At 54.6% G+C, this 24,309-nt stretch overlaps 1 protein-coding gene across 1 annotated transcript; it reads right to left on the bottom strand.

Annotated features, from left to right (window-relative positions):
- Positions 1-1,045: 1,045 nt before the first annotated feature.
- On the bottom strand, positions 1,046-9,532 carry ABHD17A (abhydrolase domain containing 17A, depalmitoylase). Its single transcript, XM_047777663.1, has 5 exons — positions 9,389-9,532; positions 5,509-6,045; positions 4,285-4,479; positions 1,606-1,785; positions 1,046-1,508 (listed from the first exon to the last, which is right to left on the bottom strand). The coding sequence occupies exons 2-5, from the start codon at positions 5,838-5,840 to the stop codon at positions 1,283-1,285; spliced, it is 933 nt and encodes a 310-aa protein (XP_047633619.1). The 5' UTR covers positions 5,841-6,045; positions 9,389-9,532; the 3' UTR covers positions 1,046-1,282.
- Positions 9,533-24,309: the final 14,777 nt, after the last annotated feature.

Here is a 24,309-nt window from a genome sequence, read left to right as displayed (position 1 = left end):
AACAATTCCCAGTTGCGAAGCACAGAAAGCGCTGCGAGGCCTCGCCTCGCTCGGCGTCAACGCTGACACACAGCCACGCCGGCGTCTGTCAGCCCACTGGATGAGCCCTCACGGGCGGAACGGCGGCAAGGGCAGGGACGGCTGGCCGGGGTCCGAGCCGCCGCCACTTACCGCCGAGGCCACGGCTTCCTCCAGTTCCGCCGCCTGCCGCTGCATCTGCGCTCGCCACCCCACTTCCGCTTCCGCCCCCGCTGTGCCCCCTTAGCGCTGTCCCGCCTCCCAACTGGCCGAAACACCGCCCTCTCTTAAAGGGGCCGCGGACCTCTAGAGGCCAAGGAGGAAGCACCTCCAGGTCCTGGCCTCGCCACTGCCCAGTGCCCAAACACATGCCCAGTCGCCTCCCGATCTCTGAGGCCGTCCTCACTCTAGAACGCCCCCGTCGGAAGTCTCAGGGGGCACTCCGCAGGATCGGGGGTGAGCCCGGCGTCCGGTCAGGGTCCAGGGAGACCCTGGGCCATCCCGGTCTTCAAGGGCATCCCGGGCGGAGGATACAGCTCGGACCAAGGCCCCAAGGCGTATTGTGGAAGTGCTCCGCGTGACCTCATTTCTGGGGAGACCCCCACGAGGCCTCGGGCTTGCTGCTGTCTTCCACTGGGTCCAAAAGCCTGGGTTTGCTAAAGACTCTCTGGGACCTCTCTCTATGCAGGGGTCTGAGGACAGGTGGGGCGGAAATCACAAGCACAGTCTGTGTACAGAAAGGTGCCTGCCTCTCTGGGACCCCAGAGAAGTCCTGGTCCAGATCCGCCGCGGCCACTTCCACACCCAGTACTGTCTTGGAAACAGGGAGCCACCACCTGGCTCACTCTAGGACCCCAACCCCAACCCTCTTCTGGCTCACTCTAGGACGCCAACCCCAACCCTCTTCTGTAGGGAGAGTAACCCGATACCTGCAATTGTGCTGAACTTTCCTGAGGGGTTGTGGACAAAGTCCAGAGCTTGCGGAGCCCCAGGAAAAGCACACGAAAGTCAGGAAAGGGAAAGGAACTTTAAAATTTTAAATCTTTAATTTGTTTTCACGTTTTTCCTTCGTTTTGCTTCCGAAAGGAAAGGAGAGCGTAGCTCCGTTGCCTGTACATTGTCCACGCCCCTGGATGAGGGGCAGGTCCCAACGCCTGCCTACCGGCTGCCTGGAGGGCAGTGCTTGGGGAGCCTGGGGATTCACATGCAGCCCCCAGCGCCGGGGCGAGGTCCGGGCGCCGCCTTATCGCTGAGGTCCGTTAGGCTAGGTGCGCTGGCTGGGCAGCTCCTGGGAGATGAAGCGGCGTAGGCGCTCCAGGTACTGGCTGTAGAGCTCGATGTCGTTGTGCCCAGCGCCCTCTACCCATAGGGGCTCCACGGCCTTGGGGCAGCGCTCGTAGAGCGCCAGCCCATGCGAGAAGTCGATCACCTCGTCCTCCGTGCCGTGGATGATGAGCACCGGCGACGTGATTTTGGACACCTTCTCGATGCTGCGGGGCGGGGCACGTTAGGCCTCCGCGCCCCACCCCCGCCGAGGCCCCACCCCTGAGCTCCGCCCCCCGCCCTCAGATCCCGCCCCGCGCTCACTTGGGGAACGCGTCAAAGCAGTAGGTCTTCTTGGTGTCAGGGAAGGCGACGCGCATGCCCGAGGTGAGCGGGGAGTGCAGCACCACCGCGGCGCACTCGTAGCGCGAGGCCAGGTCCACAGTGGGCACAGTGCCGATGCTCTGCCCGTACAGGACGATGCTGTCCGGGCTGATGCCGTACCTGGCAGCGGTGGGGTCTGGATCAGCTGTGATGCCACAGGCACACACCCCTCCCACTGCCCGCCCATTCTCCCCGCAGGCTCCAGGCAATAGGGTCAGGCCCAGGGACCCTCCCCTGCCCCCAACACCGAGGCAGTCCGCTCATTTGGGAGGCAGAACCCGGACAGGAGTGAGGGAAGCTGGCCGATCACCACCCCAGGCCGCCTGGCTGTACCCTCAGTTGCCACAGGTCACACCTGGCCAGTGCCCCTGTGAGGAGAGTTGAGGGGCGTTGAGGTGCACTGCACTGTAGTTCCTGGGAGTGGTCCCTAGGACCTCGCCTGCTCCTTCTGGCCACCCCCCACCCCTACACACCCTTGGCCAGGGCCACATGCAGGACCTGCTTTGGCCCTTCCTGTTCCTGCTGTGTGGAATTGGCCAGTCCCTCCTGGTGGCCCTGGAAGGGGGCATATCTTCCTCCCAGCACCCGCACCCTCACCCATCCCTGGCCCTGGGAAATAGAGGCAATCATGTCCTCTGATATCTCAGCCAGTTTGCAGCCCCTCAGGTGCTCAGTACAACACTGGAGGACAGGAAGAGCTGCTCCCGAGGGAACAGTGGGTGGCCACCACCTCCTTCTCTGGGCACCTTCCCTACAGAGTGGCCAGGTTCTGGGCACAACTCCCACATCCAGACCTTCCCTCCCCTGGCACAGCTGATACAGCCCTACGACTCCCATGTGCCCTTTCCTGACACAAAGACCCCCCCTCACTACCCTCCCAGCGCAAGGGTCCTCCCTGGCCTACCTTTCACACACCCATAGCCCTGACCTCAAAGGGCATCCCCTCTTCCCAGCGGCCAGGGAAGGTCTGCGTCTCACCTGGGCAACCCACCTGGGTACTCAGGGGCCATCTTCACTGTCTCCACTACCAGGCCTTGCAGATGCCACCTGGCCTTGTGCCCACCACCCTGGCCACTCTTCCCCAGCCTGCTCCCAGGTTTGCAATGACTACCACTGTGCTGAGCACCAGTGCAGTCCTATCAGTCAGCTCCAGGCACGGACCCCCGCTGCCACCTGGCTGTCTCCCCCTGGATAAACTCAACAGCTGCCGGATGGCATGGCTCTTCTTTCCAGACCTTCCCAGCCCCAGGTCACTTCTTGGGCCCAAGTCTCCTATCCTCCTGCTGACTCTCAGCTGTTGGGGATGAGGGACCAAGTCTCCAGAGGTCAATGCTGACAGATGACAGAGCTCAGAACCCTCACCTACCAAGAGGTAAGATTCTGCCATCCAGCATTCCCGTCATGGCTCAGCAGAAACAAATGTGACTAGCATCCGAGAGGATGCAGGTTCAATCCCTGATCTCACTCAGTGGGTTAAGGATCCAGCGTTGCCATGGGCTGTGGTGTAAGTCGCAGATGCGGCTCAGATCTGGCATTGCTGTGGCTGTGGCATAGGCCAGCAGCTACAGCTCTAATCAACCCCCAGCCTGGGAACCTCCATATGCTGCGGGTGCAGCCCTAAAAATAAAAAAAGATTCTTCCATCGACTCCCAGCCAGTGGGGACAGGCTGAGGCAGCTGAGCGTGGACACATACCTGCACAAACCCACCAGCATGGGTCCCCAGTGTCAGGGCGATGCCAGGAGACCCTGCTCTCAAGGCCTGCCACAGGGACTGCCTGGTGCATCACTACAGCAACCATGCCCCGTCTCCCCAGGGCAGGCTGGCTCTGGTCCCCGCAGGAGCTGGTTGCCCAAGTCAGCCAGGCAGGCCAAGATGGGGCTATGCCGAGCAGGCAGAGTGTGCCACCTCCGGGAAGTGGGGGTCGGGTGATCTCCCTACAGAGCAGCATAGGTGCAGGGCCACACTGCACTATACCCAGGGAGGACCCAACTTCTGCCAGTTGACAATCCCACCAGCTACCAGGGCTGCGCTGGGTAACGAGCTGCCTAAAAGAATCTTCCAGGCCCAGAAGAGCCCCACCCTCAGGATGAGGCCAAGTTCCACAATCAGAAGCCTTAATCAGAGGCCTGGCCCCACCCTGCACCCCAAGTGCTCCCTCAGCCTCGGCCTCCCAGTCCTTTTACACAGCCTTCACACGCCACCGCTGGGCCCAAGTCCTCTGCACACCACTCCCTCCAGGCAGAGCCTCCACTCCCTCCAGGCAGAGCCTCCACCCCCAGAGGGATGCCCCCAGGCCCTGTCCACGCCCCTGCCCAGGCAAGAGGCTCCCAGGAGGGGCCAACCCCAGGGAGGTGAGAGGACAGCCAGCCTGCCTCCCTGCACACCAAGCACGCCTGTCACCATGCAGGGGAACATAGGTCAGACCTCACCCTGAGGTCCAGTGTAGCCACAGATAGGCTCTCTCTCCTGCAGGGCCACCGACCCAGGCTTCCTCCCTCCCTGGAAGGCAGCCCCAGTGCCAGTATGGGTACCTTCAAACCACCAGTTTCACCCAGTCCAGTCACCTGTGAGGAGCCGTGCTGCTTTCCCCCCCCGCCCCCCGCGGTGCCATGCTCACCTGGTACGCAGGGCCTGCCAGGCAGCATCAATGTCGGCGTAGAGGTTCTTCTCCGAGGGCTTGCCAGAGCTGACGCCGTAGCCGGAGTAATCATAGGAGAAGATGTTGCAGTTGATGCGCGTGCCCAGGCCGATGTAGAAGCTGCTCATCTGCCCCAGGTCCACCGCATTGCCATGCGAGAAGAGAACCGTATATCTGTGGGTGGGCAGTGGAAGCACAGGTCAGGGGGCAAGGGAGCAGGGGCGGGGGAAGAGGTACCCACCAGAAGAGACAGCAGGGCATCAGGCTTCAGCCCGTGAAAGAAACCACAAGGACCTAGTCAGGTTCTCAGCACAGGTGGAGCCCCAGCACCAGCTCAGGAAGCCACAGTGCCCATCACAGCTAAGATGCCTATGCCCCTGGGCAGCAGCTGCCTCTCCTCTGGAATCATTCCTTTCGAAGGGACTCTGACAGCCCTGAGGCGGGCGGGCACCTATGTCCGCTGCACAAGACAGCAGCGTTCTGTCACCAGGACTGCCCACAAGTGAGGCCAAGCCCTGTTCAGAGGGCTGAAGCTCCCCTCCTAGAGAATGACCCATGCCCTCATTTCTGCCTTGGGGCCCAAGGCAGCCCTGCAAGGCCCGCATGCCCAGGGCAGGTAACCAGGCTGGTCCTAGCCGATGGACACTCCTAGAGTCTTCCTCCTCTGGCGCCACTGGCCCCCACCCAGCCGAGCCCAGCCCAGTCCAGCCGAAAGGTAAAAGCCTGCCCTTTGGACTCAATCCAGAGCCAGAACCCGGCTGGTATGAGGGCAGAAGTACCTGGAAGCCCCCACCTCTGCCCCACAGTAGGAACAGGGAGTCAGACTTGGCCCAAGCCGCCAGCCAGGCTACAGGTGCCCCAGACTCAAAGCAGGTGCTGAGGCCTCAATGGGGACCAAGAGCCCTGGAGACCATCCCTGGGCAGGTAAAGACTGAAACCCGGAAGCAGGAGGCTCTATGTTGAGCAGGTGGCATGACTCAGCCACTAGGAGCCACTTTGCTATGGAGTCTTTTCATCCCAAGACAGGCTGCCTGTGGCAGTTCCTTGGTGGCCAGGGGCGGATCTCATCCACTGCCCCTTGAGCAAGAAAAATCCTGGGGGCATCCACTCCGCCAGATGGGCTCATGCAAGCTCTGGTCCTAGCAGGGCACCAGCCAAAAGGAGAGCCCTGAGGACGGAGCACATCTCGGGCCTGGATCTCACCTGGCGCCTGGCACGCAGCGCACGTACATGCAGGAGATGCGGTTGCCGCGGCTGCTCTTGGTCAGGAAGACCTCAATGGTGTCCAGTTCACGCTGGCTGTACTGGAAGTCAGCGCGCTCCATCAGGTGGAGCTTCCAGCGCCCAGGGGTGCCAGCTGAGGCCCGCAGGGTCCCCGAGGGGGCGGCCCCAGCCCCGCCGGGTCCAGGTTCCGGCTCAGGCATCAGCGAATAGGTGGGCTCCGGAGGCAGGAAGGCGAGTTTGGCAGCAATGCGGCCAGGACAGGGCGGGCAGCAGAAGAGGCAGCAGAGCTCGGTCACTGACAGGCCATTCATGGTGGGCACCGGGCCCTGGGGCAGGCCTCACCCGGTGGGGGACGGGAGAGGGTGCTTGGAGACAAGGGCAGGGGGCAGGGCACCCCCCAGCCACCGCCCCAGACAAGAGCCCCGTTAGGAGGCTGCAGCCCAGCCCCATCGCGGTCCAAGCTGAGCCCTCAGGAGCCTCGCAGCCTCGTGTGTCCATGTTGTGCAGAGGGAGAACCTGCAGAGGAACAGAAAGATGTGGGGTCCTGGGGTACCACCGGAAAGGCAGAACATGTCCCAAGCCCTCAGCTTCCCCACAGTGCAGCCTCTGAAGGCTCTGCCTGCCACCACAGACCTTGGGCCCAGCCTGCCCTCCTTAGGGCACCAAGACCTCCCCAGCAACCCCTTCTGCTAGCTTTCCTCATCATCAGACACCAATGCCTGCAGGCTGTGCTGGGCCATCAGACCTCCAGGCCACCCAGCTCTCCCCAGCAAAGGCCATGCTCCAGGCTCAGAGAAGCCCTATCACCCCCAAGGTCCCTCTTCATCTGCCACCCCCGGGTGACGCAGCTCAGTCAAGGTGAGGACAGACTGCTGATCAGAGGGACTCTGGAGCAGGCTCCCAGTGCCAGGCCTCATGTCCACAGACAGGAGCCCAGGCGGAGGAAATACAACAAACAAAGGCTCTGCAAACAAAAGCAGGATACATCTCTAGGCTGGGAAGGCCCAGAGCTCAGACAATAGCTCTCTCCTGTGCTCGGGGCCAGGCCTGGGGGTCAGCTGGCTGAGGTAGATCATGGGAGCCTGGGGCTCCTTCCCAACCCAGAGGTCTGTGGCCTGGAGCAAGTGGCTTCACCTCCCTCAGCCTCAGCTTCCTGGTCTATCAATGCAGACACCACTCCTGTCACAGAGACAAGGAACAAGATGAGGGGTAAGTGGTGGAGAGGACATGGCTCAGAGGAATGTGAGTCCTCCCTTCTGCAGAATGTTGTGAAACACCGTCTTAGACTACAGCTAGATCACAAAGGGAGCTGGCAGCATGAGACTGGAAGAAACTACAATGATTTGAGAAAAACCTACTCATTTACTCCGTTTTCCCTGCAGGCTGGAAGAGAGGGAGACACGCTCACAGCTCAGCACCAGCAGCAGAGCAGCTGAGCGCACTGCGGGTGGGGGCCATAGCGTTAGAAAACCACTGGACCAGGGCCCTGGGAGTCAGAGTAGGTCCATACAGTCTGAAGCCCAGAAACACACCTGCTCCGTCCAGACCTGTGATCTGAGACCAAGGGCTGCACAGAGCCACATCCCACAGTCTCCAGGACTCCGGGCACATGGAGGGGAGTTGGCGGGGGAGGCAGCAAGAGCCACAGCGAGGACACGAATGGCCTCCCGGAATCCCCAGACTCCCAGGGGAATGCTGACTTTAGATGCAAGTACTTTCAGAAGGCAGCATCCATCATACTGGTTCCCAGGCAAAAGTGAGTTGGCCCCCTGAGGACACATGCCAATGCCAAGGGCATTCTGGGTTGTGACAACTGGGAAGGCAGGTACTAGCATGGAAAGGGTGGAGACCAGGGATACTGCTCAACACTCCACAGTGCACAGGACACCCTCCCTCCTGCTCCAGAGAGTCAACCAAACTGAGTTTGCTCAAACATATTTTCAGAGGTCCAGGCCCCAACAGGTGACACTCCACAGGTGCTTTGGTGGCTTGGTCTAGAGTTTGGGCAGCACAGAAGGCTCGTTCTGAGAAGAAGGCCTGGCTGAAAACCAGTGCACAGGAAGGGGGCCCCCAGCAACCTGAGGATGAACAGGCACACCAAAGTGGACAAGGCCCACTGACCAAGCCACAAACCCAGGTGTCAACCTTGACAGCTCCCTGCACCCTCAGATCCGCCCATCACAGGGCCTGCTGACTCCATTCTCCCCCTCCCACAGTCACCTGGTGCATGCGCAGTCTCCTTTCTCGCTGGTCCACTCCTTGGCCACCATCACCCCCACCAGAGCATTCTCCCCCAAACAGCAAAAGATCTTTTCACAACACAAATGTGATCATGCTACCTTCTAGGGTGGCCCAGTGGCCCCACTATTATCAGGATAGATATCACATCCTTCTCCATTGACCTGCCAAGTCATCAAGGGGCTTGGGGCCGACCTCCCCAGCCTCACTCATCTTGTACCTTACTCTCCCCAGGTGAGCCCCACTGCCCCCTCCTGCCTCAGAGCCACAGCCCACCCGGTTCCCCAATCTCACTAGACAGCTCTTGCCCCTTGTCCCATCCACCATTCAGATCTCCCTGTCAGTGCTGCTCCAAACAGGGTCAGTACCCCTGCACACTCTCATGGTTCCAGATCTCTCTCTGCAGTTCATATGTACATGTTCAACCATATGCCCCTCAAACCAAAGAGAAACTCCATGAGGGCAGGGCCACTATTTGTTCTTGCTCAATGAAATGGCCAAAGGACCAGGGCAAAGGGGAAAACTACAGTACAGTACACCACATCTGACAGAAAGGAGGAATGGTCTCTTCAGCCATGCAGACCTGGGACCAACCTTCTGCTGTCTTTTATGGATGTCACTGACTGCGCCTCAAGAGCCAGGCTCGGGCTGGACAGAGCACACTCAGGTGCCTCACTCACTAGGTAGGCATCGCTGGCACCCAGAGCCTAGCAATTCCATCCCAGGTGGCAGTGTCATAAGGAACAAGACAGAACCAGACAACTGCAATACTCCAGGCCGACCTAAATACGGACGACTGTGATGGCACCTCACCCAGCCAGTCAGGGTGGGAAAGCTGCATGGAAGAAGGTGCCCTCTGAAAAGCACAAGGCAAGTGCCAGGTGACAGAGAGCAGGGCTGAAGGCAAGACCCAGTGGTGACAGCAAGTTCTAGGAACTGTGGCTCCAGAGCTAGAGGGACACTGGGCAGAAGAGATGAGCAGAGGAGTCCTGGAGAGAGCCAGGGCTGGGTCAGGCCGCACCCGTGAGCCCTGCTGCAGTTTGAACTTCATCCTGGAGTGATGAGGAATCCTGAAGGAGTCCTAGGTGGAGAATGTACCCCATGGATTAAGGGCTGTGAACGTGCCCTGGCTGCATCCTGGAGACAGGAATGGAGCAGAGGCTGGGAAATCTGCCTAAGTGTCACTGCCGGCCAAAAGACGCCTGCGAAACGGCAGAGGTGTCTTGGAGACGTTAAGGAAGCAGGGCTCCGCTCCCGCTGATGGAGAGGGCCCGGGTGTCGGGCTGGGGGACCGGTTCGCGGGCAGAGGCAGAGTCCGCGGCTCGGACGGGGCACTCCCCGAAAGCAATGTAGCGTCTCCAGGACGGTGGGCGCACACCGCAGGTCGGAGGGCTGAACGGACAGCGGACCGGGCTCTGTCGGACTCAGAGACACTGTCCCGCGATTCTCAGGCCTGATCTGAGGGTCCTCCTCCCGGACCGCGGCCGCCCAGGGAGTGAAGGCTCTCGGGAGCGTCGGGCCGGGTTGCCCTGGCCTCGCGGCCCGCCCCGGCTCCCCAAACGGCCGCAGGAGGCACTGAGACCTCGCTGCACCGCCGCACCCGCCCCTGCCTGGCACTTACCGCTGCGGCCCGCGCCCCCCGGCCCCGGGGCCGCGCTCCATGGCTCCCGGCCGGCCGCCCTTCCGTCAATCCCTCGGCGCCCCGGCCCGGTTGCCAGCACCGCCACGGCCGCCGCTCCCCCGCGGGCGGAAGTGAGCCTCACTCCTGCCACCGCCCCGGAAGTGACGCGAGGTGCGCGCGAGGGACAGGGGACGGGGGCCGCGCGGAGCGCGGGCGCGAGGCGCATGGGGGGAGGGGCCGCTTTCCCGGGGAGCGGGGCAAGAGTAGTGGGCGGGGACCTGGTGGGTGGGCGGGGACCTGGTGGGTGGGCGGGGACCTGGTGGGTGGGCGGGGACCTGGTGGGTGGGCGGGGACCTGGTGGGTGGGCGGGGACCTGGTGGGTGGGCGGGGACCTGGTGGTGGGCGGGGACCTGGTGGGTGGGCGGGGCCGGGCAAGTTGGACAGGTTTCCGGTGGAGACACAATTCACTGGTTCCTTTACTCAGTCCCAGGCCAGTACTAGGGTGAGGCAAGGGAGGCACTCGCCTCCGAAGCAAAACTTACAGGGTGCCAAAAAACTTCTTAATCAAGATGAAAAAATTTTTTCTTTTTAGGGTTGCACCCGTGGCAGCAGAGATGCAACCGCGGCCTACGCGACAGCAACACCAGGTCCAGATCCGAGCTGTGTCTGCGACCTACACCACCGCGTATCCTTAACCCACTGAGCCATTCCAGGGATCGAACCCACATCCTCTTGGACACTGGTCGGTTTCCGTACCACTAAGCCACAAGGGGAACACCGAGATAGGGGAGTTTCCATCGTGGCTCAGTGGAAATGAATCTGACTGTGTCCATGAGGACGCAGGTTTGATCCCTTGCCTTGCTCAGTGGGTTAAAGATCCAGTGTTGCTGTGAGCTGTGGTGTAGGTCACAGAAACGGTTCAGATCTGGCGTTGGCTGTAGCGTTGCTGTAACATTGTTGTGGCTGTGAATGTAGTCAGTGGCTACGTCTCCAATTGGACCCCTAGCCAGGGAACCTCCCTATGCTGCAGGTGCGGCCCTAAAAAGCAAAATAATAATCATCATCATCATCCTGGGAATTCTTGTCGTGGCTCAGAGGTATTGAACCCAACTAGCATCCATGAGATTGGCCTCACTCAGTGGGTTAAGGATCCAGCATTGCTGAGATTCAATATGGGTCACAGACACGGCTCAGATCCCACGTTGCTGTGGCTTGTGGTGCAGGCTGGTGGCTACAACTCCAATTCTGATACCAGAAAGATGATAACAGAATCCGGGTTCTTATTCACGGCAGTGGAAGAATGAACTCCACGAACAGAGGCAGCAAGCAAGCAAAGTCTTTATTAAAGGAAAGCAAACAGCTCCCAGGGTTTCTGGGAGGGGGGAGAGGAGCCCTCTTTCTCTATTGTCCTATAGATGTTTTTTTTATTCCTTAAAGATGGGGGGGTACCAACCTTGGGTCCAGAAAGATGTGGTTTTCTCCCATTGGCCTTGTTTAATTACCTGCAGCAGTCCTTGTCCAATAGGGTCTTAGGGGTGTAAATATCCCATAAATCTCGTAGTTTCTTTGCCCTTTTCTTCCCGTAAACTGAGTCACAGGGGATTAGGGATTAGTGTCAATCCAGGCGTAGGTACACTCCCTATAGCAAACAAGGCCTGTGGGGATGTTACTCCCTGGAGTCCTTAAACCACAAATGTTAATCAATGGCCATATCAAAGGATGCATCAAAGCCCATGTTCCTACACTGACTACCTGAATTAATATTCTGCCTCAATTTGACCCCTAGCCTGGGAAATTCTATATGCCACAGGTTCAGCCCTGAAAAACAAACAAACAAAAAAAACAAAAAAACTTGAAGGCGTTCTTATGGTGGTGCAAGGGGAACGAATCCCACTAGTATCCATGAGGATTTGGGTTCGATCTCTGGCCTTGCTCAGGGGGTGGGGGATCCAGTGTTGCGGTGAGCTGTGGTGTAGGTTACAGACTCAGCTTGAATCCCACGTTGCTGTGGCTGTCATGTAGGCCAGCAGCTGCAGCTCCAACTAAACCCCTAGCCTGGGAACTTCCATATGCTGGGGATGCGGCCCTAAAAAGACCAAAATGACATTTTGTTCACCGTGGATTCTTTTGCACTGGTTTTTTTTTACTTCGTTATTTGTTGTCCCTGAGGCAAAGGCCCTGTGCTCCTCACCCAGCCCCTCCCACTCAGCTCACCCTGCCGGAAGTGAGGCAGATGTTATTCAACCAAAGGTAGAGCTGAATGAGGATGAGGGTTGGGAGCAAAAGAGCAGTATGATTGAAGGTGACCCAGGAACCTCTTTGAAGATGGTCAGGGCAGAACTTGCTGGGAGGAACAGAAGCAGAGGCTGAACCAGCCTCACCCTTGCAAGCCTCCGCCCTTTGCAGGGTGCCTTTCCTTTGGCCTGTAAACCTAGTCCAGCTCAACCTCTCCACCCCCCACCCCACCTCCACCCTGCAGGCAGCCCCAGCCCCTCCCCTCCCCAGGGAGTCTAATCTTCAGCTTCTTTGCAGAGATAAGCCTCCCAGGCCTGCCCTCCCCTACAGCCCCATTCCTGGGTCAGCTGGCTAGAGGACTCAGTCTCAAGAATGGACACTGTCCAGGGGTGGTTTCCAGCCTGTTTCCTCTGGCTGCTTGCCTGGGACCCAGCTGCCTCCTCCCACAACTATGAGCCCTGGGGGGCCGTCGTGGGATGCTCCAGTCCCCCCCAGCCTGGGCTGCCCCCCTCTAGGCTCCCAGCATCAGCTGTTCTGCTGAGGTCCAAAGGTCACAACTAGGGCAAGCTCCTTCCAATTTCCTTGTGCCAGAGCAGGAAGAGGCCTGTCCACAGTCTCCTTCCCTGGCCCCTTCTCCATCTCCAGCCCCTTCCCCTGGACTAGAAAGGGCCAGAGATGTGGCTGCACCAGAGCTGAGCTCCACCAGGACTGAAATGCCCCAAGGAGAATATCTGCAGACCTGCCCTGAGCAGAGTAGGGGGCAGGTGGTGGACCCAGGAGGTGGGGGTAGGCCCAGTCTCTACTCAAATATGACTTGCCCTGCTCTCACCTAGTTGCCCCACTGACCAAAGGTGCTGCTGTGAATGCCCCAAGGTCTCAGAAGGTCAGTAACTCCTCTCTCCTCCCCATCCCAGAGCCCCTGCTTGGTGTTGGCCCATTTTTTCCCACCTCTTTTGCCCCTGTTCTCTGCCCCAGCCCAGCCAACCTTGCCAAAATTGTTCCTACCCCAGGGCCTTTGCAGTGTGGTGCCCCTAATATACACAGGGCTGGCTCCTCCTCCTCTTCAGACACTCACTCTAATATCACCTCCTCAGAAAGCTCTCCTTGACCACTGTTGGAAATTACAATAACTCTGGCTCGGGTCGTCAGTGTCAGAAAGTGAGACACATGGAGTTCCCGTCATGGCTCATTGGTTAATGAATCCGACTAGGAACCATGAGGTTGCGGGTTCGATCCACGGCCTTGCTCAGTGGGTTAAGGATCTGGTGTTGCCATGAGCTGTGGTGTAGGTTGCAGGCGCGGCTTGGATACTGTGTTGCTGTGGCTGTGGTGTAGGCTGGCGGCTACAACTCCGATTCGACCGCTAGCATGGGAACCTCCATATGCCGCAGGAGCGGCCCAAGAAATGGCAAAAAGACAAAAAAAAGAAAGAAAAAAGAAAGTGAGACACGTGGACAAGGAGAAATCTCCACAAGGCTCTTTACTTCTGCAGAAGAGCGCGGGCACTCCAAAAAGTGTGTGCGCTAAAGAAAGGATGCTCCCCTATTTATCCCTAACGCAGGTGATGTACCTGTCCCCTTCCCATTGGTCAGGTTAGGGTGCATACTCTTCCCGTAGGCTAATTTGAAACAAATTGTTACTGGGAGAAGAAGGAAAGGGGAGGGGTGGGGGTCACAGGAAGGTGAAACCAGAGCAAAATAGAGTAATCAAGATTTCCTTTGATAGAAAAGACATTATGTTACTTTCCATACCACCCCCTCCCCCACCAAAGTCCCCACCACACACCCAATTTATTTCTATCACAGAACTGGCTATCAGGAGCTGCTGCCATGGCTCAGCAGGTTAAGAAACCAACTAGTGGAGTTCCTGTCATGGCTCAGTGGTTAACAAACCGGACTAGTATCCATGAGGACACAGATTCGATCCCTGGCCTTGCTCAGTGGGTTAAGGATCTAGTGTTGCCATGAGCTGCGGTGTAAGTTGAAGACGCAGCTCGGATCCTGCGTTGCTGTGGTTGTGCCAAAGACCTGGGGCTACACCTCCTATTCAACTCCTAGCCTGGGAACTTGCATATGCCCGCATATGTGGCCCTAAAAAGACAAAATACCAGAGTTCCCGTCAAGGCTCAGTGGTTAATGAATCCGACTAGGAACCATGAGGTTTCGGGTTTGACCCCTGGCCTCGCTCAGTGGGTTAACCATCCGGCGTTGCCATGAGCTATGGTATAGGTTGCAGACATGGCTTGGATCCCGCGTTGCTGTGGCTCTGGCGTAGGCCAGTGGCTACAGCTCTGATTCAACCCCTAGCCTGGGAACCTCCATATGCCGCGGGAGCGGCCCTAGAAAAGGCAAAAAAAAAAAAAAAAGAACCCGACTAGTATCATGAGAAGGAAGCTTTGATCCCTGTTCCTGCTCGATGGGGTTAAGGATCATGCGTCGCCGTGAGCTGTGGTATAGTTCGCAAATGTCGCCTGGATCTGGTGTTGCTGTGGCTGAGGCGTCTACGTCTCCAATTCCATCCCTAGCCTGGGAACTTCCATAGGCCACACATGCGGCCCTAAAAAGAAAGAAAAACAAAACAGAAAAAGAATTTGCGTTCCCGTCGTGGCGCAGTGGTTAACGAATCCGACTAGGAACCATGAGGTTGCGGGTTCGGTCCCTGCCCTTGCTCAGTGGGTTAACGATCCGGCGTTGCCGTGAGCTGTGGTGTAGGTCACAGACGTGGCTCGGATCCCGCGTTGCTGTGGCTCTGGCGTAAGCCGGTGGCTACAGCTCCGATTCAACCCCTAGCCTGGGAACCTCCATATGCCGCGGGAGCGGCCCAAGAAATAGCAACAACAACAACAACAAAAAAGACAAAAGACAAAAAAAAAAAAGAATTTGCTGGAGTTCCCATCATGGCTCAGTGGTTAACGAATCCAACTAGGAACCATGAGGTTTCGGGTTCAATCCCTGGCCTTGTTCAGTGGATCAAGGATCTGGCATTGCTGTGAGTTGTGGTGTGGGTTGCAGACACACTTGGATCCCCGCGTTGCAGTGGCTCCGGCATAGGCCAGTGGCTACAGCTCCGATTGGACCCCTAGCCTGGGAAACTCCACATGCCACTGAGCGGCCCGTGAAATGGCAAAAAAACAAAAAAGACAAAAGAAAAAGAACTTGCCATCACTTTACTGTTTCCTTGTTTATCATGTCTTCTCCATATTCCATGGGCTTCAAGTTCTCCGGGGCAGGAGCCGAGGCTCTTGTCCACCATGGGCCCAGCTGTCCCCATGCTGCCTGATGAATCAATGGATGCATAACACATGGGAGAGGGTTAATTCCCAACCCAGAGGACGGCTCTTGAGAAGGTGGAAGGGGGCTCCATGAGCTTTGGGGTGTCGCCGGCAAACCTCAAGCCAGGGTGAGGTGCTGTGCTTTTCCTTCTCTCCTGTCCTGAGACATTCAGCCCAAAAGGAAAATAACTTGATGACAGTAATCAGTGATCTTAAAAACAGTCCCACCTGGGAGTTCCCGCTGTGGCGCAACGGGATCAGCAGGGTCTCTGCAGCACCAGTACACAGGTTCCATCCCTGGCCTGGCACAGTGTTAAGGATCCAGCGTCACCACAGCTCCCATGTGAGTCTCAGCTGTGGCTGGGATCTGATACCTGGACCAGGAACTCCACATGCTGCAGGGCAGCCAATAAATAAACAAATAAAACAATCCCACCTGGAGCCGTGAGTTCCAGCCCTGTGCTGTCCAACTTGGAGGCCAGCAGAGCTCTCACACCTATTTCAATTAAATTGAAGGAGTTCACCTTGTGGCTCAGCAGAAACGAATCTGACTAGTATCCATGAGACCGCAGGTTCAATCCCTGGCCTCACTCAGTGGGTTAAGGTCCAGCATTGCTGTGAACTGCATTATAGGTCGCAGGCAAGGCTTGGATCTGGTGCTGCTGTGGCTGTTGTGCAGGCCAGAGGCTACGGCTCCAATTTGACCCCTAGCCTGGGAAACTCCAAATGCCCTGGGTGCGGCCCTAAAAAGATAAAAAATTAAATAAAAAATAAATTAAAATGAATTAATTCCCTAGTGCCTCAGTGGGGTCAGCATTACCACTGCTATGGCTCAAGTTCAATCCCTGGTCTGTCACTTCCAAATGTACAGGCAGGGCCAAAAAAAAAAATGCAGCCCTGAGGTATGCAGATAAATACAAGGCTGTTAGTCTTTTTATATGATTTTATGGGTTTTTGGGTTGTTGTTGTTTTGGTTTTTTTTGATGTGTTTGTTTGGCACAGAGATTGAATTTGCACCACAGCAGATAAACAAGTCACAGCAGTGACAACTCTAGATACTTCACCTGCTGAATTTGACCAGGGAACTCTTGATTTATGTTTTTACGGGCAATATATTTACATAGTCCAGAATTCAAAGGATTCTTATGAGGATGTAGGTTCGATCCCTGGTCTTGCTCAGTAGGTTAAGGATCTGGTGTTGCTGTGAGCTATGGTGTAGGTTGAAGATTCGGCTTGGGCCTGGCTTTGATGTGGCTGTGGTGCAGACCAGCAGTTGCAGCTCCAATTCAACCCCTAGCCTGGGAACCTCTATATGCCAAGGGTGTGGCCTTAAAAAGACCAAAAAAAATTTTTTTTCAAAGGATTCTAAAATGCCATGCATACAACATCTTTCTCCCAGTCCTATTCCCCAGGAAATGGACAACCTAATTTCAAGATAGCCAAGATTTCCAGTTGCTCCTGTTTCAGTGCCGAAAGTCTCAGGCATCTCAGTCACCTGTGAGCAGGTGTAAAGAGACCTTCCCCACTTTTCTTTTTTTTCTTTTTAACACACAGAGTGGCTTTCAGCCACACTGCACCGATGGGCCCTTCTTCCACCTTGCAATCACCTCATGCAACCCCCAGGGACTGGCCCACTGGCCATATACTCAGTTCCCTTTTAATGGACGTGTAGGTTGTTTCCACTGTAGGTGAAACAAAAACCACGTGGGGCACATCCCACTCGTGGGCACGACAGGCAGGGAAGATCCCAATAAGAAGGTTCACAATCAGAGTTCCTGTCGTGGCGCGATGGAAACAAAACTGACTAGGAACCATGAGGTTGCGGGTTCAATCCCTGGCCTCGCTCAATGGGTTAAGGATCCAGTGTTGCCTTGAGCTGTGGTGTAGGTCACAGATTGGGCTCAGAGCTGGCATTGCTGTGGCTGTGGCGTAGGCCGGCAGCTACAGCTCCAATTTGACCCTTTGCCTGGGAACGTCCATATTCCACAGGTATGGCCCTAAAAAGACAAAAAAAAAAAAAAAAAGGTTCATAACGATGCCTCCAGGAAACAGAGAAATGGTAGGTTCCTCCTCTAAGAAAAACACACCATGGTGGGGATGGGAGGACACTGGGAAATGAGGTTATGGGTGATTTTTTTCCTCTTCTTCACATTTGGGTGTGTCTTCTGAGTTTTGCTGGGCAAAGGATGTTTCACTGTTAGGATTAGCCAGAAGCTGAAATACAACTAGATGGGTAAACAAAGACTGTCTATTAAAAATTAATGTTTGTGGGGAGTTCCCTGGTGGCTTAGCGGGTGAAAAATCCGGTGTTGTCACTGATGTGTTTCAGGTTCATTCCCTGTCCAAGGAATTTCTGCATGCCGTGGGTGTTGCCTCTGGGAGGGGGGGGGGCATTTCTAGGGCTGCTTCTATGGCACATAGAGGTTCCCAGGCTAGGGGTCTAATCAGAGCCGTAGCCACCAGCCTACACCAGAGCCACAGCAACGCGGGATCTGAGCCACATCTGTGACCTACACCACAGCTTACAGCAATGCCAGATCCTTAACCCACTGAGCAAGGCCAGGGATTGAACCCGCAGCCTCATGGTTCCTAGTCAGATTCGTTAACCACTGAGCCACAATGGGAACTCCGGGTGTTGCCTTAAAAAATTTAATGTTTGTGCTTCTTGGTAAAGATCCAAAAGAATTGAAAGCAAGGACTCAAACACATTCCTGAACATGAATGTCCATGGCAGCATGATTCTCAGCTGCCAAATGTAGAGGCAACACAAGTGGACCAAGGGATGAACAAATGTGGTCCATCCACACAGATTATGACTCAGCCTTAAAAAGGAAGGGGATTCTGACACCTGCTTTAAGGTGGCTGGTCCTCGAGGACACGATGCTCAGTGAGAGAACCCAGACACAGAAGGACAAAGACTATTGGATTCCACTCACATGAGGTCCCTAGAGGAGTCAGATCCACAGTGACAGGAAGGGGATGGTGGGGCAGGGGCTGGGGGAGGGGTGGGGGAGTCAGTGTTTCATGGGGACAGAGTTCCAGTTTGGGAAGATAAGCAAGTCCTGGAGATGACAGTGGGGATGGTGGGGCGACAATATGCGTGGGCTTGATGCCACTGGGCTGTGCACTTAAATGGCAGAGATGGTGAATTTATGGTGTGTGTATTTTAGCACAGGAATACATGATAAAATACATGAATAAAATTTTGTGAAACCAGGAGGTGGGGGGAGAGCTTCAGGTGGTTGGGGCAGTGCTGGCGTCGTGCACTAAGACCCATGCTGTTACCCTGGGCCCAGAACTCAGAAGGGCCCCACCTGCACTTTACTGCTCTCTGACTTGTGTCTTGAAATTCCTAATCATCTGTATATTCATTCTGAGCTGCGATCTGTACGAGGTGCAGCCAGTTTTGGTTTGGGGTGCAGACAGGGAGGCAGGCCCAAAGTCAGGGTCTGGGACCCTGGACTTGATGGAGAAACACTCCAGGAGGCAAGTTTGTCCTCGCCCCACCCCCAGGGGAGAGAGTGACACAGAGTCAGGAAGTGGGCTCCTCACATAGCAAGGAAGGAAATGGGGGGAGGGGGCTCCTGAAAATAGCACCACTACTCACCCAGCTGATTGGGGGTGGGGGCGGGGGAGGGGAGCTTGGCCAGAGATAGGAGACCCAGGGGACTTTTCAGAGGAAGCCCCCTCCCGGAACCCAGCCCCCTTCTATACAGTCAGACCTAGCACCCACCTACCCAGCCTCAGAAGTTGGGTTTCCAAGCAAAGAGATGCCAGAGAGCCACCCTGGCAGCTTGGATTAAGGTTCTTCAGAGAAATAGAACCAGTAGAATATATGTGTGAAATACAGATAAACGGTTGTACAGAAAGAGATGTAGGAGTTCCCGCTGTGGTGCAATGAGATCTGCAGTGTCTTGAGAGCACTAATTTGATCAGTGGAAGCAGGTTCAATCCCTGGCCCCACACAGAGGGTTAAAGATATGGTGTTGTAACTGCTGTGGCAAGGGTTCAATCCCTAGCTTGAGAACTTTCATGTGTCACTAGCACAGCTGGAAAAAAAGAAAAGAAAAAAAATGCGCACAAATATATACAAGCCCGTACTCTGTGACCTCCTTCCAGTCCCATCCTTGGCACCCTCTTAAGAGGCTCCCTTCTGCCCTGTCCCAGTTCTTCCCCTCTGAGAAGTCACCAGTGGCTGAATTTCATCACCATTGACGCATTTTGCCTGATTTTATACTTTGTGTGAATGGAGTCCCACAGCTGCTTCCCCCCTACATGCTTCATCACTCCACACTGTGGCCCTGAGGTGCAGTACAGAGTTATGTGCTGCTGGCACTCGCCTTTTTCCTTGCTGCATAGTATTCCACCATGTAAGCATATCACCAATTCTTTTTCTTAAACAAAAATTGTTTTGACTGTACCTGCAGCATGTGGACTTTCTGGGGCAGAAGCTGGAGCTCCTGCTGTGACAATGCCCTCCTTAACCCGCTGCTCCAAAAGAAACTCCAAGAATCTGCATTTCTAAAGGACCTCAGGTGATGCAGGTACTGCTGCTGGTAGGGATCCCTTTTGGAGACTCACTGCTGTCTCGCCAGCCCGCCTCAAAGAGAGCAGCCTGGAGACAAAAGCTGCCTCCTTCTGATGCTAAAAGCCAGAGATGGTGAATGTGGTATTTGGGGGAGGCATTTAAATAACTGCAATTTCTTATCTGGCCCGAAGCCAGGGATTCAGACCTTGTGGCCTTTGGTCGGTAGGTGGCGCCAGTGCTCACTTGATCCTTGGAGGGTTGTGAAGGGGTGCCCGGCTCACTAGAAGTTGCCTGGGCGATCCCATCCCACTTGCCCACTGAACAATAATAACGTGGGCCATTAACATGCATTGAGCTCTCACTCTGGGCCAGGCAACGGGGATATCGCCATAGACAAAATTTCCAGCCATTGTGGAGCACTCTAGATAAATGAGATATCACCAGCTGATACAAACACTCGAAAGATAATAAAATACAAAGTGGGCCAGAAAAAACAGCGAGTACTAGAGATGGGGGTTTGGCTCTGACCCTCCCACTCCATGTGGCCAGGGATTTGGGGAGGGTCATTGGGAATGTGTGCCTGGTGGAGTGCATTTCCAGCCCCCTGTCATGAGAAGAGTTGCAAAACTCAGAAACAAAGGTTTGTGGTCTTCCTAGCTGTGCCAGGACCTACTTTTGGCTAAGCTGGAGTCCCAGTGGACAGCTAGGCAGAACAACTTGGGATGTGAGTGGGGGAGGTACACACAGAAACCTATCCTATTATTTTATCAGTTAAAATAATCAAAAGGACATGGTTGTAATGCAAGAGAGAGAATTGGGTGGATAGGAGACTGCATCTTTAGAATGGGTTACCAGCAGTACTATCTTATGGAGTTTTTGGGTTTTTTTTTTTTTTTTTTTTTAGGGCCACATCTGTAGCATATGGAAGTTCCCAGGCTAGGGGTTGAATCAGTGCAGCATCTGTGACCTACACCACAGCTCACAGCAACACCAGATCCTTAACTCACTAAGCAAGTCCAGGGATGGAACCCACGTCCTCGTAGTTACTAGCCAGGTTCATTACCACTGAGCCACCACGAGAACTCCTAGAGTTGTTGGAAGGACTAATTGAGATGATATCAAGTGTTTATTTTATTTTATTATTTATTTATTGACCATGCCTGGGGCATGCAGAAGTTCCCAGGCTAGGGATCAAATCCATACCATAGCGGCGACAATGTTAGGTCCTTAATTGTTAGGCCACCAACTCTGATATACAGTGTTTAGAAGGGTGTGTGGTTCCAAATAAGTGCTTAGTAAATATTAACTACTTTTCATTATTATTGCTATTTCAGCATCTGAGGCCTCAGAATGCAGAGAACCAGGTAGGTTATAATTGTGTATAAACTAAGGGTTAAAAGGTTGTGAGCAAAGAGGTTGGGTTTTAGAAATTTGCGACATTTAGGTTTGCTTTATAGAAACAAATGGTTTCCGGTCTGGGGGAATTGCCAGGTGACAGATGGTTGGCAGCCGATCGTGTGTGTGCGCGCGCGCCATGGAGCCCTCTTAGAGTCTGGGTAGGTAGACAGGGACTCACTTATTGGAAGTGTCCTGTAACCTCCCGGAAGCAGAAGACAGCAACTTTCCCCTGCTTGCAGGCTCTAGCAGCCTTTAATCTGACTTCCCTGGGCAGTTGAAGGAAGTCCCCCCGAACCCATTTACAGGAAGATCTCCACAGAGGTGGGAAACACCTGGGGCCCATACAGCTGCCATAGCAACCTCAGAAAGTCAACAGGATGAAGAACCTAACGGACAAAAGCCACACAACTTGGCTCAAGGAATGTTGATTTTGGCCCCAGCCCTGGAAGATAGCAGACACTTGGAGGGCAGCCCACTTCTCTCAGGACTCGTTTTCATTTATTGACTGACGACCTTGCAGCCCAGGGCTTATGGCTGGCAGCTGACCCAGGCTTTTGACTGACTCCAGCACTCTCTGCTGCTCATCTTACAATCGGGGGGACCGATTCCATCTCTTTGCTGCCTTTTGGTGCTGGACATTAACCTACCATCATGAGTTTTGAGGGTCAACATTACTTGTGAGAGGTGCTAGATGATGAACAAAAGGGACAGTATGAGTCAAAACTCTTGGTCTATAAAAGACTCAAGTGGGACTTCCAGGAAGGAGATGTCAATCCATTTCTATTCCCACTCCAACCCTAGTCCTGGAAACATAAGCACAGACAGCTCCCACATCGTACTAATCTGTGACTGATGCTGAAGAACATGGAGGTGTTGGAAGGCCCCTGCCCTGTTTATTTACTCATCCATCATTGGCCACCTGGGTTGTTGCTTCCAGATGTAGGCTACTGTGAGTAGAACTCCTATGAGCATTCCTGTGAAAGTTTTTTTTTTTTTTGGTCTTTTCAGGGCTGCGCCTGTGGCAGATGAAAGTTCCCAGGCTAGGGGTCGACTCAGAGATGCAGCTGCTGGGCTATGCCACAGCCACAGCAACGCCTGATCCAAGCCTGCTGATGGGAGCTGCATCTGTGACCTACACCACAGCTTGCGTGGATCCTTAACTCACTGAGGGAGGCCAGGGATTAAATCCACATTCTCATGGATACCAGTCGAGTTCTTAACCTGCTGAGCCACAGTGAGAACTCTTTCTGGACAAGTAGTTGAATCCCTGTTTTTTTTTTGTTTGTTTCTTTGTTTGTTTTTTTGTTTTTGTCTTTTTGCTATTTCTTTGGGCCGCTCCCTCGGCATATGGAGGTTCCCAGGCTAGGGGTCGAATCAGAGCTGTAGCCGCCAGCCTACACCAAAGCCACAGCAACGCGGGACCCAAGCTGGGTCTGCAACCTACACCACAGCTCACGGCAACGCCGGATCGTTAACCCACTGAGCAAGGGCAGGGACCGAACCCGCAACCTCATGGTTCCTAGTTGGATTCCTTAACCACTGCGCCACGAGGGGAACTCCTGAATCCCTGTTTTTAATTCTTTGGGGTATATACCTGGGAGTCAATGCCTGCCTCCAGTTTCACCTCCTCTGCTGTATCTATGCCCATGGCTAGGTGGTACCAGAGCACAAGTGATGCCCCTGTACTAAGCAAACAGTTGTTCTGTGTTGTGCGCCCGGCTCTGCCCCCTCCACACTGCCTCCCCTCTCCCAGACTGCTTCCCTCCCCCACTCAGCGCTGTTCTTTGGATGCACTGACTTGGTGCATGACTTCCTCAGGAAAGATTTAGTGGGCCTTTGTTGCTTTTCCTCCCCAAGGTGGAGTTCTTTGCGTTGGCACAGAGATGCACGTTATAGGATACTGTATGGATAGCATGACAGTAGGGTCCCTGGACTAGGGGAACTCATAGGCAGATGGGTGGGTTGGGGGCCTGCCAGCATCTCTCAGTCTGCAAAGAAAGGATTTCAGAAATCTTGTCTGTTCCTGTCCTGAAAGAAGATGAAGGCAGCAGGCAAACAAGAGGTAGGAAGAAAAGGATCATTTCTTTTCTCTCCTTTTCTTTTTTTTGGCTAAGACCTCAGTATACAGAAGTTCCTGGGCCAGGGATTGAACTTGGGCCACAGCTGTAACCAGAGCAACAGCAGTGACAATGCTGGATCCTTAACCCACTGAACCACATGGGAACTTCATGAGTTTTTCTTTATTTCTTTTCTTTTTCTTTTTCTTTCTTTCTTTCTTTTTTTTTTTTTTTGGTCTTTTTGCCATTTCTTGGGCCGCTCCCTCGGCATATGGAGGTTCCCAGGCTAGGGGTCTAATCGGAGCCGTAGCCGCCGGCCTGTGCCAGAGCCACAGCAACACAGGATCCGAGCCGCATCTGCAACCACAGCTCACAGCAACACCAGATCCTCGACCCACTGAGTGAGGCCAGGGATCGAATCCACAACCTCATGGTTCCTAGTCGGACTCATTAACCACTGCGCCATGACAAGAACTCCAAGTTTTTATTTAGAAAAGAAAAAGTAGGAGTTCCCGTCGTGGCGCAGTGGTTAACGAATCCGACTAGGAACCATTTTCTCCCTATTCCACTCACAAACCCATGTTTGTGGGTTTGATCCCTGCCCTTGCTCTGTGGATTAAGGATCTGGCATTGCTGTGAGCTGTGGTGTAGGCCAGCAGCTACAGCTCCGATTGGACCCCCTAGCCTGGGAACCTCCATATGCTGCAGGTGTGTCCCTAAAAAGACAAAAAGACCAAAATAAATAAATAAACAAACAAATAAAAGAAAAAGAAAAGAAAAAAGAGAGTGACCAGCTTCAAGCAGTATGATTATCTGGAGTGCTTTTTTACACAGGAATAGATGGGCACACCAGACAATGCTTTGCAAATTAAGATGAGAAACACATGGGGTTGGACTCTCAGAGGCCTGCAGGGTTGAGGAGCTGTGCTGCAGTGGAGACTCCAGGAGGGGTCTCCTGTCCAGCCACTCTCTTCCAAGGGTAGACCTTTGTGGGATCCTGGCAGGGGCATTCCTAGGTTCTTGCAGGAGTGGAATAGGGAGAAAATGGAAAGGTAGAAAAATTTCCCTCTTCAGGGTCCTTTTAGACCTAAATCTTTCTTCTTGCTTAGCAGTGGGGTTAAACTGGGGTCTTCCTTACAGTGGACATTTGCCAGTCTGTTTCGAGGGTGCCTTATGCATTGTAGGGTGTTGAGCAGCATCCCTGGCCTCCAAGTTTTGCTGTCAGGAGCACCCCTAATCTAACAACCATAAATATTCCTAGACAGTACCCAGGGTCCCTTGGGAGTGGTGGTACCTATTGCTCCTGGTTGAGATCTGGCTTACACCTGTTTAACTAGGATGAATAACTGAATTTGTTCATAAAATAAGCTTGTTTTGCCTTGGAGTCAAGAGGTCCCCTTTGCCTACTGTACAGACGGAAAAGTGAGACTGG

The sequence above is a fragment of the Phacochoerus africanus genome, chromosome 4, assembly GCF_016906955.1.
Source record: "Phacochoerus africanus isolate WHEZ1 chromosome 4, ROS_Pafr_v1, whole genome shotgun sequence".
In the NCBI taxonomy this organism is placed as follows: domain Eukaryota; kingdom Metazoa; phylum Chordata; class Mammalia; order Artiodactyla; family Suidae; genus Phacochoerus; species Phacochoerus africanus.
This window is presented reverse-complemented; position numbering and strand designations above follow the sequence as displayed.

Excerpts from the sequence above, each read along its gene's own strand:
- ABHD17A (XM_047777663.1), bottom strand. The coding sequence starts at position 5,840 with ATGAATGGCCTGTCAGTGACCGAGCTCTGCTGCCTCTTCTGCTGCCCG. Across the intron at positions 1,786-4,284 it reads TGGCAGGCCCTGCGTACCAG|GTACGGCATCAGCCCGGACA; the intron begins GTGAGCATGGCA and ends CACCGCTGCCAG. Across the intron at positions 1,509-1,605 it reads TGCTTTGACGCGTTCCCCAA|CATCGAGAAGGTGTCCAAAA; the intron begins GTGAGCGCGGGG and ends CCCGCCCCGCAG.